Raw genomic sequence first — 13,271 nt, 5'->3', positions numbered from 1 at the left:
TGTGCCACAGGGTATGCGAGATGGTGGTACCTTGAGTGTTCTCTAGATGAACGCACGGACGGACGCACGGACGGACAGACAGACAGACTAACAGACGGACAGACAGGTAGACGGACACGTAAATCGGTATTTGCCACAGGGTATACGATATGCGAGATGGCGGTACTTTAAGTGTTCTCAAGATAGACGCACGGACTGGCGCTCGGACGGACAGACACACAGACTAACAGACGGACGGACAGGTACACGGACGCGTAAAGCGGTATTTGCCACAGGGTATACGAGAAGTGAGATGGCGGTACTTTAAGTGTTCTCTAGACGGACGCACGGACGGAAAGACAGACTTACTGGCAGAGAGACGGACAGGCAGACGGACGTGTAAAGCGGCTATGTGCCACAGGGTAAGCGAGATGGCGGTACTTTGAGTGTTCTCTAGATAGACGCATGGACGGACGCATGGACGGACAGACAGACAGACTAGCAGACGGACGGACAGGTAGACGGACGCGTAAAGCGGTATTGGCCACAGGGTATACGAGATGCGAGATAGCGGTAATAGACCGATCCCACAGGCCAGTTTCGCGACGCCACCGCTGCCGCGGCAGCCGCGGTGCATGCCGGTACTTGTAGTCGTCCGGGCGCACCAGCCAGCCGAAGTGCCTGAGCGTTCCCTTTTCGATAGATTTTTCGGTCGTGTGGAGCCGTCTTACGATGGGAGGATTTACGTGCTGTGTTCCTGGATGCTACAACAACAGCACAAGGGATAAAGGCTTGGGTTTCTACGTCTTTCCTAAAGAGCAAAAGCTTCGGGAGACGTGGATTCAGCGTATCAACAGGGCTGGACGGGGCGGCAGGTAAGACATCTTATTAAATGTATAGTGCCGCTTTGAAACTAAATAAGCGTATTGCGGTGGTTTTTTTTTATGTGAATGTTTAATCATGAAGCTTAGCATACCAAAGAATATGATCTTTGCTCACTCTGCCTGCGTATACTTTTACCGGATAGCTCAGCCGCGGTTCGCGGTTGTGCATGCCGGTCATTTTTTAGCGCATCTTCCTTATTCTAGCGTTTTTTGTTACCGCTGGGTACTAATATTATTATTATTACGAGTTGTAGTGCTGAGGTCTTTTAGTTTTCCATGTTGCGCAAGTGCAGCACCGCGTACGCGGCTTGCGTTTTTTTTTTTTTACAACGCAAGTGGCAAGCATGCAGGCATAAGGGGAAGGCAAGCTCATTGACGAGGCTCTCCTAATAGCTCTACCGTACATCGAGACCTTACTTTTTAGAAACGACGTAACGTACTTCACGGCACGCTTGCAACAACTTACCCAGAACTCGTTGTGCCAAACGGCGATTAGCTTTCGCGGATCACCCTCGATGCAAACGGTGCCTCTGTAATCTCGTCCTTTCCGTAAAATAGATCTGGTGCATGCACGCGGCCGATTTCGCTGCACCTATGCAGATGAGTGGCACAAACAGCTGTATAATTTACCTGTGTGTGGCGTTGTCGAGTGAGGCTGAAAATTAAAATTACATTTGTCATTTGCCCTTGACTGATATGGAACTTTTTGTACGTTAATCAAGAGAAAGTGATACTGTTGTCTTGCAGTGGTAGCATGCAGACTGGACATTTAAAAGGAACCTGAAAACGCAGTAGGTGATGTTCAGTGTCATATGAAATAATGCTGGAACTTTTTGTGCTCAGGTTCTCCAAGTTTACACCTACCACGGGACACCGAGTATGCGGTGCCCACTTCGAAGGAGGAAAAAAGACTTACATGAACAGAGTGCCCACAATCTTCCCGCTGAGACCGCAAAAGGTGGAAAGGAGGCGACCACTCATAAGGACACAGGTAATTTCAGCGCAAGCAATGCAGAGAAATAGCATTACGTTGTTGCATATGCACCACTGAATATTTTGTTATGGCTTAATGCAGGCAATGGCTACTTAAGGGTTGCGCTACTGCGTAAAAAAAGCAATGATGCCGAGTAAATTTAAACTCGTGTGAAGGTATAAAATGCAGTATTGGAAATCTCACCTGCAGCTGCACAGTGTGTTGTAAAAATCACTGAAACACATGGCTTTCTTTTTTAATTTTCCCCTGACAGCCGGAACTTCCCAACAGTCCAACTGTGGCACCCCAGCACGACCCAGAAGTCTCAGGCTCTGCCATCACTAGTAGCAGCAGTGACAGTGAAGACACCGCACAGCAAAGCACTCTACTCATGGACCATGCCTACAGCAGCCAAGAGTCAAGCTATGACCAGCTTGCCAAGAAAGTTGCTTGCCAAAATAATATAATAACTGAGCTAGCAGAAAAGGCTGAAGGTGCTTACGCGCATGTTGAAGAGCTCAACCGCCAGCTAAAACGCTCTCAACAGGACCACGCTGAAGCAAAAAAGCTATGTGACCGCCTTCAGCCGAAGAATAGGTGCTTGCGGCTTGAGCTATCCTGTATGCAGAAGAAAGTCAAGAGGTGCAAGGCTGAAGCTACACAAAAGATTGACATCACGTATGAAGCCCTTGTAGAAGATGAAAAGAAGCTGCGGTACTACACTGGCTTTACATCCAGAAAGTCCTTCGACAGTTTTTGGTCCCTACTTGAACCAGATGCGAAAAAGCTGCGGTTCTGGCAGATGAAGGAAACGGAGAACGAGGACCGGAACTTCATCCTGCCTTTGAAGACACAGCTTGTGCTCGTCCTGATGAGGCTACGGCTGGGCCTTGACGGCCTTGACCTTGCGTACAGGTACGCTGCCAACGTTGAAGTGTTTTTTTTTGCATCAGTACTCATTTTTGCCTTTGCATAAGGTCCAAGTGGAGTGACTAATGAAACTCTGTTACCATGCCAATACATTTACGCGGGCATACTGTGTATAATGTTATTTATGAATATGCTGTGAGGGAAACAAGCATAACCCAATCAGCCCGAAAGGGGCCATGAAGACAAAATACGAGTTTGCTTTATTCAAAAGATTTGGTATTTTGTAATACCCTTAGTGCTTGTCCGGGAACAAACGAACTTTCATTCACTGAGAAATTCAAGTTTAAGCCAAATTTCAGTGTTCCTGCCGAGCGTAGCTGGTTTTGTTAGTTACTTTGTGCATAGGGGGAATGCAGCATGCTGTGTATTCGTACGTTCCTCAAAATATCAGCAATGGTATGCAGCACTTTTTCACTTATCGTTTATAATGAAAATGACTGGAAGTAACAAGGTGCTTACACAAAAGGAATTCAGTACCGTTTAAGCATCTTCTGCAATGACATCTTCATTGCAACCGTAGGTTCTTTTGTTTGTGCTGCAGAAAATTACTGATGCGCATTTTTTGCAAATTTGTTTTTCGTACAGGTTTGGCGTTTCTACGTCAACCGTTTCGAGGATCTGGGTAACTTGGCTGGATTTTTTGGACAACAGGCTTCGCCAGGTATGTCAGCACCAGTTATCTTTTTTTATTGCCTTTTGTTTGTGGTCTCTGTGATGGCCGCGACAAATTGCAACATTTATGGGAAGGGAGAAAGGGGACTGGATGGAATTTTAGGTATAAAAGGCCAACTGTACACTGATCAGTCGCGTAGCCAGGGTTCTATTTCAAGGGGTGTTTGTCAGCCTTCCCCTCATGGCCAGATATATTAGCCCCCACTACTGCCTTTCTGTCTGTCAAGATACCTGCTAAGAACGTACAGGTAATTTAATTCCCCGAAGCATGCTTTTTTAAGCTTACTGCAAGATTGCTCAGCTTGAACACCTTGTGTTTGCATTCTAAGATGGATCGATTGAATTAAAGTAAATTTCAGTAAAACTACTCGTTAGGCAGTTGGTGCACGCTTGTAAAACCCAGAGCGCAAAAATACAACACAGGCGAAGCACAATGGGACAAGCACTCACTCTCAGCTAAAAATTATTGGAAGCAACGTCACATGTCACCTCACCTTAAATGTACTCATTTCACTTTTTTTATTCTGCGGGTTGCTACATGGCTCAGTGCCCGCGGCGTTGTGCTGCCCAAGGATGCGGGTTCGATTCTCGGCCGTGGCTTCCGCTTTTCTTACGCAGGCAAAAAGCGAAAATGCTCGCATGTTCGAGATGAAGGTGCTCGGTAAAGGTTCCCATCTGATCAAATTAAACTGAAGCCCTCCACTACAGTGCACCTTATAACTTATGTAGTGCCTGTGCATTATAACTCAATAAATCAATCGATGAACCTCCTGGGTCTTACAGCACATGCCCAATGCAGTAAATGATTTTATTTATATGTAACGATGCTTCCAAAAAAGTTTTGTTGAGAAAATGCTTATCCCAGCATGCTTCTCGTGTGCCCGTGTGTTTTTTGCTAATTTTTAGAGCATTTGTAGATTCATTTGACAGTGTTACAAGCTGTGATGACTCATCTTGCGGTCTCTACTGCAGAGCAGTGCCAGTACTTGTGGCAAAAATCAAAGGTGGAGAAGGTGACTTTTTAAATCGTACATTAAGAGCAATGGGGAGATTCATGTGAATTGAGAATGCAGTCTTAGATCCTTCGCATAGATCCACCACTCTAAGACCACTCCCCCCGCCCGTTCCTAAGCCACTGATGATATTAATGTAAAAAATATGAAAACCCACTTTTCCTTCTTTTTTTCAGGTCCCAACTTGGATGCCTCCCCACCTGTGCGACAAGTACAGGCCACAAGCTTTCACTGACAAGGGCTACACCACTGTTGACGGCATCCTCGACTGCACCGAAATTTTCATCGAAACCCCCTCGTCATTCCGTGTACAGAGTGAGACCTATTCCTCGTACAAAAAGCACAATACTGCAAAAGGGTTAGTTGTGTGCAGCCCGAACGGCTTTGTTATGTTCGTGTCCGATCTTTCTCCTGGGAGGCTGTCTGACAAGGCCCTAACAAAGGCTTCCGGTGTGTTGGAAAAGTTCTCACCAGGGCGAAGTTTGATGGCTGATAGGGGGTTCACCATCGAAGAAGAGTGCAAGGAACTTTCACTGCACTTGAACATTCCGCCATTCATGAAAGGACGGCCTCAACTGTCTGAAGCAGATGAAACTGAGACAAGGCTTATTGCCAGTGTGCGCATACATGTGGAAAGGGTCATTCGGAGGATAAAGACCTACAGAATACTCTCACAGGTGTTTCCAAACAGCATGTCTGGACAACTGAACAAGGTGTGGCATGTTTGCGCACGCTTGACAAACTTTGTGGGTGAGCCATTGCTGTGAGCAGATGTGAGTGAAGTCTGCATGTCTGCTGATAGGCTGCGCCAGTTCGCTTGCACTACATTTGACTACTTTTTTGGCCATGCAACACAGCCAGAAATAGGAAGGATATAGGCCATTGTGCCTGTTCTAGGAACTGCTCACCGTCTCTCCAAGCTTTTTTATTCACCTTAGCCCAAAACAAGGAACAACCCAATCCCTTCAGGAGGGCACGTACGAAGAGCCGTATCCTTCCCGTGCACATTCAAGCATCATAAGAAATGTCCCTGCCTAGGTTTTGTATTCAGTTTATTTGCTTTGTTTACTTGGTCATTCCCTTATTCTCTAAATTTCTTGAGAACTACGTTTACTTGCACGAAAAGATGTGTTGTCTGCATTGACCCCCCTTTTCTTTTTTGTTGTCATAACACATTGCTACCTGTACTGTCATGAACGTGCATTATGCAATAGCCATACTCTCTTCATCTCTGTCACCATTTCAAGCAGCGGCACGTTTTGATGCTTTCCATTAAAATCGAAGTGAACCCATGCCTGGCGGTGTCAATGAATAGGTACATACATTTATTTCGATAGGGTAAAAGCTCGTGATCGTGGCCATAGCTGCCCATTGAGAAGCATACTTGTATGGGCTATCACCATATTGTCCCCTTGTGTCCAGCCATCCAGTCTGCTGTGGTTTAACATAAACATGAAAGGTTAATTAACAGGCTGACGTAGCCTTTTAATGCGTGACAGCATTCATTGATAAACTGAAGGTATGTTGAGTGTATCATTTCCTGCATAGAAACCAGCTGCAGGAGGATAATGGAGCTGTGAAGAAACGGCGTTACACAGTGCTCGAGTAAATTTCAAGAAGCCTGCAACCGCCTGTTTTGCAAGAAACAGTTGTCTAAAAATATTTTCCACATAAGGCTCCAGTACAGTGGTTTATTTGACATTGTTTTCGTGCTTCCCGTAAACTGTGTAGGGCCTTCAGGAAAACAAAAAAAACAGGCCAGAAGGCACATGATAGTACAGGCCTACACACTAGCAGTGGTGGGTAAAAAGTAGGGCCATAAAAGAAGCGGGTCACAACACATCATAGCACAGGCCTACACATTAGCAGTGGTGGGATAAAAGTTCGAATAGCTCATGCCAAGTGACACGTGAGCAGGTGCCTCGCTGTCCCACAAAACACTGATTCATGGAAAGCTGTGGCATGTGTTTAGAGCGATTAACCTTCCCGCCACTCACGCGCAAATCTTCACGCAGGTGCGAAATTCTGTGGCGACAGCTGCAGACTCGCACCTTTCTTTCGCCTTACCTCCTACACCGCATTCATCCATCCTGTTATCCTTCCCCCTCATGTAAATTTTGTGCCTCCTCCACAGCAGACTTGAACCACATCATGTGGCGCTGCCCTAAGCACCCTCTTCCCCCATTCCTGAAACGCCTAATTTCTAGTGAGGAGCAGTGGGAGGCTGCCTTGCGCAGCTCGAGGCCCGCTATCCAGGAGGCCATCCTGGAGTGGGCTGAGAGGGTAGAGGAGGACTACTTCAAGTAGTTCATCCCCACCACACCCTTTCCTGTTGCCCCCTTCCCTTTAACAAGGGATAAATAAAGTTGTTCATTCATTCATTCGAATAGCTCATGCCAAGTGACACGTGAGCAGGTGCCTCGCTGTCCCACAAAACACTGATTCATGGAAAGCTGTGGCTTGTGTTACCGGTCTGCTTGTTTAATTCACCTTGAATTAATTCAAAATGAAGGCGAAAAGAGAAGTACAGACAATGCAGCAGTAAAAGAGCCCGTCAATGTAACATTACATTGAACAAAGTGGCAATGAAGACAAACACAAATAACACAAATACCCTATCAGTAAAGAAGCAGTTAATAAGTATCACCAGGCTTTTTACCTCCACAGTACGTAAGCAAGCTTAGGTGCCCCGAGAATTTTTTTAAATTCCACATAAGTTGCTGTTTTGGAGCAAGGCCGCCCCATACAGTAGCACGCAAGCCATAATGGTGTGAATATTAGTAGCAACAATAAAGCCAGTGGTGCAGTTTCGTGTGCTTCATGGCATAAATAAGCAAGCCTATGCCTCCGCGAAATTAGCATGAAGCACACAGACGCTTCACACTGGAGGGCCTCACGCTCATTTGTACTATTTTTCCCCAGCGTGGTCAAGTTATGCACGTGAATGATGTACAAAGAAAGAGGGTAGACTGTTCTTGTTAACGCAGAACAAAAATGCACAAACCTCATACATAAACATCTTTGTTGTAGAAAAGGCAATTTACAGGCACAGAAGCAAAACTCTGGTGGGCTACTTCTACTGGCTTGAAGTATTTATGGTATGACAGAACACACGCACAAGCTTGAAAACATTTTCTAGCTTTACTTTACGAGTTACTGGAAATGTAGGGAAGCAAGTAGCTGGAAGTAAAAAATTTGCAACGTTCTATGAATTCCGTGAAGAAACTCTGGTCAAATGGCACGGAGATTTGTCGGCACTCTTCCTTGCTGTAAACAAACAGCACGCAGGTGTTCAGACCAGTCACACCCATCTGCACTTGCACCTGAGTATAATAGCCACTACTTTTTTTTAGTTCCCCAGCACGCAACTGCCTTTTGGCAAAATCTTGAATTTTTAGGGGCACTTTGATCTCAAGCAGCCGTGGTGCGCAACATTTACACTTCACGAGCCCATCTGGGCTTGCACCTAGAAAAGCGTGATGACGAGAGAGGAAGAGGCCAGTTTCAGTCACCTCAAGCTCCACGTGGCTGTCATTTTTGTCCTGAAAGGCTTTCCTGGCTTCAGGCTCACACAGCAGGCCTCTCTTCATGGCAAATGTTGCCCTGCCTTTCTTTTTCCGAACCACTGCTGCGATGAGACGTCGGGGATCATGCGGCCCCATTTTGGTTTGGCACGTCCTGACCCATGTGTAAACTCTATGCGCTACAGATGCAGTGATCAGACCCTCCCTATACATATGCCAAAGGAGGCAAGCACTTTGCAGTCGTGTGGCTGCCTCTACGGCTGTAACTTCTTCGTCTGTGTATGACAGCAAAGCATTCCCCTGTTTGGCTCGCTCCAGCCACCTTAAAGGTAGCCCAGCCACATCTTCGGTAGCGGGGCTCTCAACTTTTCTTTGTTTTTCGGGAAGAAAGTCATTTGCTTCAAGTACGTCTGCGAAGCAATCGAGCCCACATTCTTTGAAGTTTCCATGCAAGTTTATGAGGCTCAGTGTTGACAGATTCGAGTCTTGTGTTCTCAAGCATGAGTAGGCTGCTCGTTTTTTTGTGAAGCCTTGGTGCATCACTGATTTTTTCAGTGGTGTCCTTGGAGAATACAATCTGTTGAAATTGCTCAGTCACTTTTTTTGGATCCCGTGGGTTGTACCACTGCCGTTCACCTTCAGTGCATGCAATGGCATTTGGTACTTCAGTGAGATCATGTTGCGCAATGTGCATCAGCCCGTACAAAACGCAGCAAACATGTTTGCAGACACCACCTTTCCCAGCAACACATGAGCAGCTGCACTGACAAGCTCCCCATCACACTTAAGCAACTTCACCCCAACACTGTACACTGTCCGTGTTGCCATGGATGCCAGAACTTGTGCCTTCACCACGGTCTCTGCGGTGTCTTCAGTTGAAAACACCAACTTTTGCAGGTGGCCTGATGTGAAAAGCCGCAGGCCAGCATCTCGATGTTTTCTAGCGCCTTTACTTTCAGTGTACCTGCATGAAGAATAAACGTTCACGTTTACATGCTGTGCAGGACTTTTTCCTTCCAGAATATACATTTACACATTCCACCCTTTAGTTAACTGTTGCATAATAAAAATAATCCCACTTTCAGGCCTGCAGAAACAGCTGAAGAAATTTTTGTAATTGTACTTGGCTAGAACAGTTGGCATGAGTACATTCCTGTGCATAAAGACCTTTTCATTCCCTACACAAATTTGCACACTCCCACTTTTTGTCCATTGTGCAAGTTCTGAAGATATAGAACTAAAACTAAATTTAAGAAGACTGTCTACTGCAATCAGATATGTAAAAAACTTCATTTTAAAGTGACCTCAAATTGTAACAGCAAAATGGTTGGGAGCTACGCTAGTTGGCACGTATTCGGATAGGAATCAGTGGAACTTTGTCGGAAACACACGGCACACTGTTGACTTTGTGATTGGGAGCGACGGAAGTAATAGCCGGCGAGAACAAACTTTCAGGAAGATGGGGACGATCGAGTAAAGTCGGGCTCGACTCGATCTGGGCGCTTTGTTACGTGGTCTGAAACTTCACGAAATAATGTGAGGGGAATGAAGGAGAGAAATGCCAGCTTTAATTATTCATTTCTCAGCAATCAAGAGTTGTTGGTCATTGAATAAAAGCTGAGAAAGCTACAAATGGCGTTATTTTCCAGCTAAACACAAAGTTACTCAGACCCGCCGCGGTTGCTCAGTGCCTAAGGCGTTGTGCTGCTGAGGGAGAGAATGCAGGTTCGATTCTCGGCCGCGGCGGCCGCTTTTCTGATGGAGGTGAAAAGCAATAACGCCTGTGTTTTCAATATTCCGGCGCACGATAAAATCCCCAGGTGGTCAAAATTAATACGGAGCCCTCCACTACGGCGCGCCTCATGCCTGCATTGCATCGGCGGATTAAACCACACAATCAACAAAGTTACTGAGCCTGTAGCGTACCACTTTAATAAAGAGAAGAATTTTTGCATACTACAGAGCCTACAAGATGGGTAGAGCTTTGTGGCACTAGGAATAGTTCAAGAAACGTTACACTTTGTGAAACATTTGGGTGTCAGCATGCTCTTTTTTTCCCAAATAGCACTCATCAGTTTTAGAGAATCATGACTGCCGAGTTAAGTTTGCATACCTGACAATGTGCTCCTTTTCAAAGTATGGGTTCAGGGAGCTTGTTTTGCAGGTCCACCCTTGACTGTTGTGGTTGTGTAATACAGATGCCATGGCACAGCATTACACGGAGCTGCAAAAAAAAACAGAGCCTGAAGGTTAGTTTAATCTGAGCATAGCCAGCTAAACTTTCTGCTAAGTCAATACACTTTCTTAGATTACATATTTTTATCAGGGCGTTACCCTCTATTAGTGGAACATACAAACATCTGCATGCTGCGTACTCTATAAAAGAACCCCGGGCAGTGTCAGACAGTCGGTGCCCGTTGTCCACGCAGAAGCCAGGCCAATGAACCAGCTGCACGTATTAATAACATAATATGCCTCCACTGCATGATGCTCGTACCCGCTGAGTAGTAGTAACGACGTGTGGACTAGTTGGTGTGGTAGCATCATGCAAAAAAGCACAAAAAACAATGAAACGCAGCAGTAGTTCTCATGAGAAGAAAAGAGAAGAAATCGCTCGCCCTGTTTTCAGGACCTTACCAGTACCAAATCTTTAGTCACAAGATAGTAATCCCATGACAGGGACTGCACTTTACTAGTGCTGAGATAATCTTCACTGTTGCACATACTGCACACAGTAAATACTCTTAAGAGAAAAAAGCTTAGCGAAGTAGAAATTACAAAGACCATAAACAACAGGGCTATAACAACGAAAAAAAAATAACTGCAATGAAATAACGCAGGACCACGACAAAAGCCATAATAAAAACGCAATCCATGAAAACAATATTGATTATTTAAAAATGCAGCCAATGCATTACTGTACCGCAAGAATGCAGTTTTCTAGGCGATGCCGTCCTCCAACCACACGAACCTGCAGCTCTCTGGTAACTGCATGTACAGAGGTAAATACTGTTAACAACGCACGAACGCGTGGCTTTGGATACGTGCAGCACAGCCTGCTGATAGCCACTGGCGTAACCAGCGATATTAGGTGACGGCGCTGCGGCGGCTTGGCATGCGAAAGCTATTGCCCATGCTTCCTTTTTTTGGGGGGGGGGGGGAGAAAGGGAGAGATTCGACACCTGAAGTCCCTCACCACGACCGTCGCCAACACATAAAATAAACGATATCTGACGCTGATAACCAGCGAAGTCTGGATCATTTTCGCCTTTGGTATGGTTACTACGTTCCCCTTTCTTTATTTCGGAACTATATACCAAAGGCAATAAAAAGACAGCACTAGTTATCAGGGTAAGATAACGTCCCTTGTTGGCTCCGTATCCTTACATGCGGCTCAACCGACAAGTGCGAATGACTCATGAATGCGTATCACAGCTGCTAATGGAGAGCGGCGCGTTTGCATATTAACGTGCGCGAAACATGGGACGCGACAATGTCAAGAGTTTTCAAAATATAGCGACCGCGTCGTTCGGTGGACTAAAACCAGAACGCCACCCAAATTAAGAATTTCAAATATTATTACTACCAAATGCTGTATGTTGAACGCGACACTCGTGCACGTAAGTGCCGTAAGACACGAAAGGTTCGGCGCCGCATATAAAGCCTGTCCCCAACAGCACGTCACTGTGCAAACAAACGTTGCAATCCCCGAGATGCACATGCGAAAAAAACAGTCGCGCAGAACAACCGCTTACATACATCACTCAAATGAAAACGGTGCTCAACAGGCAATGAACGGGTGGCTGTCCTAAGTCCCGCCGAAACGAAGGAGTAGCAGGCACTTATGACCGAAATTCGCGCCGCCTGCTCCCACTAACAGACAATGTAGGTATTGAAAATACTCACATGACGACTTTTTCTTGCTGGTGAAATCGGAGAGACGTCCGCGAAGCTCCGGCGCAGTACTGAAAAAGCGGCGGCCACTGCGTAGTCGCTGTAGTCTGGTTGACCGATTGACTACAACTAAGATGGCGGCGGGGCAACTCCGGAAAACCGGCGCATGCGCTGATCGGCTGGTGGGATCGGTCTATTCAAGTGTTCTCAGGATGGACGCCCGGACGGACGCACGGACGGACAGACAGACAGACTAGCAGACGAACAGGTAGACGGACACGTAAAGCAGTATTTGCCACAGGGTATACGAGAAGTGAGATGGCGGTACTTTAGGTGTTCTCTTGATGGACGCACGGACAGACGCACGGACGGACAGACAGACAGACTGGCAAACAGGCGGACAGGTAGACGGACGTGCAAAGCGGCTATGTGCCACAGGGTATGCGAGATGGCGTGGTGGTGCGGCGCTTATTTTTCTTTGGACTGATAGCTTTGAAGATATGTTCTGATGGTGGTGAGAGTGGAGCAGGACTGTCTCCGTGGCGCAATTGGCTAGCGCGATCGGCTGTTAACCGGATGGTTGGAGTTTTGAGCCCACCCGGTAATTGTGCGGCGTTTTTTTTCTTTGCGCTGATGGCTGTTAACCGAAAAATTGAAGTTTCGAGCCCTCAAGGGAGTGGTGTGTCGCTTTCTTCTTTGCGCTGATAGCTTTGAAGATATGTTCTGATGGTGGTGAGAGTGGAGCACGACTTTCTCCGTGGCGAAATTGGCTAGCGCGATCGTTTACCTGAAAGGTTGGAGGTTCGAGCCCACCCGGTGGTGGTGCGGCGCTTCTTTTTCTTTGGGCTGATAGCTCTGAAGAAATGTTCTGACTGGGGTGAGAGTGGGGCACGACTGTCTCCGTGGCGCCGATCGCTAGCGCGATCGGCTGTTAACCGAAAGGTAGGGGGTTTGAGCGCACCCGGTAGTGGTGCGGCGCTTTTTTTGGGCTGATAGCTTTGAAGATATGTTCTGATGGTGGTGAGAGTGGAGCAGAACTGTCTCGTTGGCGCAATTGGCTAGCTCGATCGGCTGTTAACCGAAACGTTGGAGTTTCGAGCCCTCCCGGGAGTGGTGTGTTGCTTTTCTTTGCTTTGATAGTTTTGAAGATATGTTCTGATGGTGGTGAAAGTGGAGAACGACTGTTTCCGTGGCGGAATTGGCTAGCGCGATTGGCTGTTAACCGAAAGATTGGAGGTTCGAGCCCACCCGGTGGTGGTTTGGCGCGTTTTTTCTTTGGGCTGATAGCTTTGAAGATATGTTCTGATGGTGGTGAGTGTGGAGCAGGACTGTCTCCGTGGCGCAATTGGCTAGCGCGATCGGCTGTTAACCGAAAGGTTGGAGGTTCGAGCACACCCGGTGG

At 46.7% G+C, this 13,271-nt stretch overlaps 1 protein-coding gene and 1 pseudogene across 1 annotated transcript; one reads left to right on the top strand and one right to left on the bottom strand.

The window, feature by feature from the left end:
- Nucleotides 1-560: 560 nt before the first annotated feature.
- Nucleotides 561-6,115, top strand: LOC142784468 (uncharacterized). Its single transcript, XM_075882848.1, has 5 exons — nucleotides 561-854; nucleotides 1,707-1,854; nucleotides 2,111-2,751; nucleotides 3,352-3,427; nucleotides 4,628-6,115. The coding sequence occupies exons 1-5, from the start codon at nucleotides 712-714 to the stop codon at nucleotides 5,216-5,218; spliced, it is 1,599 nt and encodes a 532-aa protein (XP_075738963.1). The 5' UTR covers nucleotides 561-711; the 3' UTR covers nucleotides 5,219-6,115.
- A 1,127-nt stretch (nucleotides 6,116-7,242) lies between these two features.
- LOC142761630 (uncharacterized) lies at nucleotides 7,243-12,054 on the bottom strand (annotated as a pseudogene).
- Between the last annotated feature and the right edge of the window lie 1,217 nt (nucleotides 12,055-13,271).

Source organism: Rhipicephalus microplus, chromosome 2 (assembly GCF_043290135.1).
Source record: "Rhipicephalus microplus isolate Deutch F79 chromosome 2, USDA_Rmic, whole genome shotgun sequence".
Taxonomy (NCBI): Eukaryota; Metazoa; Arthropoda; class Arachnida; order Ixodida; family Ixodidae; genus Rhipicephalus; species Rhipicephalus microplus.
Note: the sequence above shows the minus strand (reverse complement) of the source record. Positions and strands in the feature narration are given on the sequence as shown.